The 2923-nt window shown below is 68.3% G+C and overlaps 1 protein-coding gene across 1 annotated transcript; it reads right to left on the reverse strand.

Annotated features, from left to right (window-relative positions):
• Positions 1-264: 264 nt before the first annotated feature.
• Positions 265-2138, reverse strand: MNEG_15101 (ATP-dependent RNA helicase DED1; the record flags this gene model as incomplete). Its single annotated transcript, XM_014036428.1, has 3 exons — positions 265-693; positions 994-1789; positions 2011-2138. Coding segments are annotated over 3 exons (1353 nt in total), but the record flags the coding sequence as incomplete, so codon positions are not given.
• Positions 2139-2923: the final 785 nt, after the last annotated feature.

A 2923-nucleotide genomic window follows, 5' to 3' on the forward strand; every position in this document is an offset into this window, starting at 1 on the left:
GGCGTGGGGGCGCGTTCAGGCGCGCAGCGTCCGGGGTGGCGCGAGGGGTTCGCGGGAGCGTACGGGCTGGGTGGTGGTTTGGTGGCAGCTAGAAGAGGTCCCTCCACCAAGGAAGGCTTCCTTTGCATCAATCACACCTCCACACCACACACGCGTATACACAGACACACACATTGAGCGGATATCACAAGACACACTGACCACCATGATATGTGATTATATAATGACTGCGCCCGTCATCTGTTATTGGTCATATGATCTCACCTGCGTGATGGTCTTGCTGATCGACTCGGCCGACGGCGCGCTGCGCACCCGCGCCGCCCCCGCCGCCAGCCACGCGCCCGCCGTCACCTCCACCTCCCGCGGCATCGTCGCCGTGAATAGCAGCACCTGCGGCCGCCGCCGCCGCGCCGCCCTGTCGGCCGCGACCGTTCCACCCTCCGCCTGCCCCTTGCGCTTCTTCTTCCTTGGCCCATCTTCTTTGCCTTCGCCGCCGTCCGGCGCCGCCGGCGGCAGCAGCATGCACCGGAGGCGGTCCAGCTGCGGCGCGAAGCCGAGGTTGAGCATCTTGTCGGCCTCGTCGAGCACGACGCACTCGACGGATCCGAGGTTGAGGGCGCCCGCGTCGACGAGGTCGAGGAGGCGGCCCGGGGTGGCCACCAGGAGCTGGGGGTTCTTGGAGAGAGCCTCGATCTGGCGGGGAGTTGATGGGGTTTCAAAAAGCGATTATGTATGGAAGTGAATGTGTGTGGGCAGACAGACGGTTGTAAAGATTGTGCGTGGGCGCGTGCGCGTGAGGGTCTGTGTGTGTAGATTGGTGCATCAGTGGTCGTCGATATGAAGACGTTGCACAACGGAAGCATTTGGGCAGTCGCAGCGGCCTGGCGAGGATGAAAATCACAACCAAGGCACACCAGCTGCACCCGCCGACAGCCCTGAATCGCCCCGCACAGCGCCGGCCGCGCGCAACACGACGCGCCGCGCCCGCCACACCTGCCGCTCCCGCAGCACGCCGCCGTAGACGACCGCGCTCGCCGCGCGCGTCGGCGCCCGCAGCGCGCGCGCCGCGCCGGCGACCTGCAGAGCCAGCTCGCGCGTCGGCGCCAGCACCAGCGCCAGCGGCGCCGCGGCCGCCGCATCCGCCGCCCCCGCCGCCGCCTGCCGCCCGGCCTCCCGTGCCTCGCTGATGCGCATGAACGCGGGTATGAGATACCCCATGGTTTTGCCGCTCCCCGGCTCCGCGACGGCCTGCACGTCCCGCCGCGCCGCCGCCGGCGGCCAGGCCGCCGCCTGGATCGGCGTCGGCTCCGAGAACCCCAGCGCGGCCATGCAGGCAGCCACGAGCGGGGGGTACCCCTTCAGCGCCTCGGGCACCTCTTGCGCCGCCGCAGCCCCCTCCTCCCCCTCCCCCTCGCCCCGCGGGCGCCGCTCCTGACCCTTCGGCTTCCCCTCGCCTTTGCCGCCGTCCCGGATCGCCTTCGCCTGCGCCGCGAGGGCCGAGGGGTCGAGCAACCGGACGCTGGTCGTCATCCTCGCGCCCCTCTCCGCGGCCGCCACCGCCTTGGCCTCCGCCCGCCTCTTCTCGTCCCTCTCGTGCTTCTCCTGATGCTTCCTGATCGCCGCCTCGTCGTCGCTGTCGTCGCCCGCGCCACCGGGGCCGCCAAAGGCAACAGAGGAAGGGCCGCGTGCGGGCGCGGCGTCGAAGCCGTCGTCGCTGCCGCTGCCGTCCTCGCGGCCGTCCCAGTCGCGGTCCTCCTCCGTCAGGGTCGGCGGCTGGTAGCAGGGGCCCCTGGGTGGTTGGGGTGGTGAGTGAGGAGCCGGCTGATGGCGTGGGCGCGAGGTGGTGGGGTGGCGGGACAGTGATCATGCACACGGGAGGGCTGGGGTCTTGCCCACGACGCGGTGCGGCATGGAAGGCGGCTGCCCTTTGGGCAGGGGCCGTACTGGGCTGCTGGGTGTGCTGAGCGCGCTGGGTGTGCTGCGGGTTGTGACAGGGCGGCGCGTCCCCACCTGCACAGGCGGCGGGGCTGGTTCTTCTTTCGCACGCGCTTGCCCTGCACGTCGCTCGGGGCCCCGTCGCGCGCCATGCGCTTGCGACCCTTCTTGGCAGACTTGCGCGCGTTGTAGTCCTGCCCCATGGCTGCCGGCTACAGGGGCTGCTTCTGCTTGCGCAGCAGCGGCCGCTGCACTGCAATGGGCGCTCGCTTGAGACTGCGGCGGCGGCTGCGCCGCCCGCTGCTGCGGGTACCGCTGACTATGCGCTTGGCACTGAACACAGCTTTGGGCGGTTGCTAGAGGATTTCGAAATCAGAGTGTTGATAGACAGAGCACTTCGCTGCGTCTTGCGTGGCACTGCTGACGACAAGCTTCTTGCTGACAATGCGCGCAGTGACAACTGTGCGCAAGACAAGCCTGACGATCAATTCATGTAAAATCATCAGCAATACACAGGGAGGTGCTCCATGCGATCTGCATGCGAACTGCAATGATTGTTTGCGCCGCGTTCCCTTCTACTCGAGTGTGTCGCGATACAAAGCGGAACTTGTTAACAGAGGGCTTGATTTCCGGTAGCCTTATGCCGACTGCTGTCCCGCTGCATCACTCGCACACTCACTGCCAGCCCAGTCCAGCAGCGCAAGTCCAGCACGACCCCACTGCCAGCCGGCCCAACTGTAGCTTGGTTACTCGGCTGGGTCAGTTACCTCCCTGCCACTCGCTTCACATACTGTACATCAACACTGCTCAAGCCGCCAGCACACCGCAACATGCATACGTGCGGGTCCCCTGCTGCTGCCGAGGCGCGCCCGCTCGCCGCGCCGCGTCAGGCCGGCGCCCTCGCCCCTGCGCCGCGCCCTGCCTGCACCGCGCCGCGCCGCGCCGCATCAGGCCTTGGCAAGCAGCGCGTCCACCGCGGCCGCCCCCG

Source organism: Monoraphidium neglectum, assembly GCF_000611645.1.
Source record: "Monoraphidium neglectum strain SAG 48.87 unplaced genomic scaffold scaffold05032, whole genome shotgun sequence".
Taxonomy (NCBI): Eukaryota; Viridiplantae; Chlorophyta; class Chlorophyceae; order Sphaeropleales; family Selenastraceae; genus Monoraphidium; species Monoraphidium neglectum.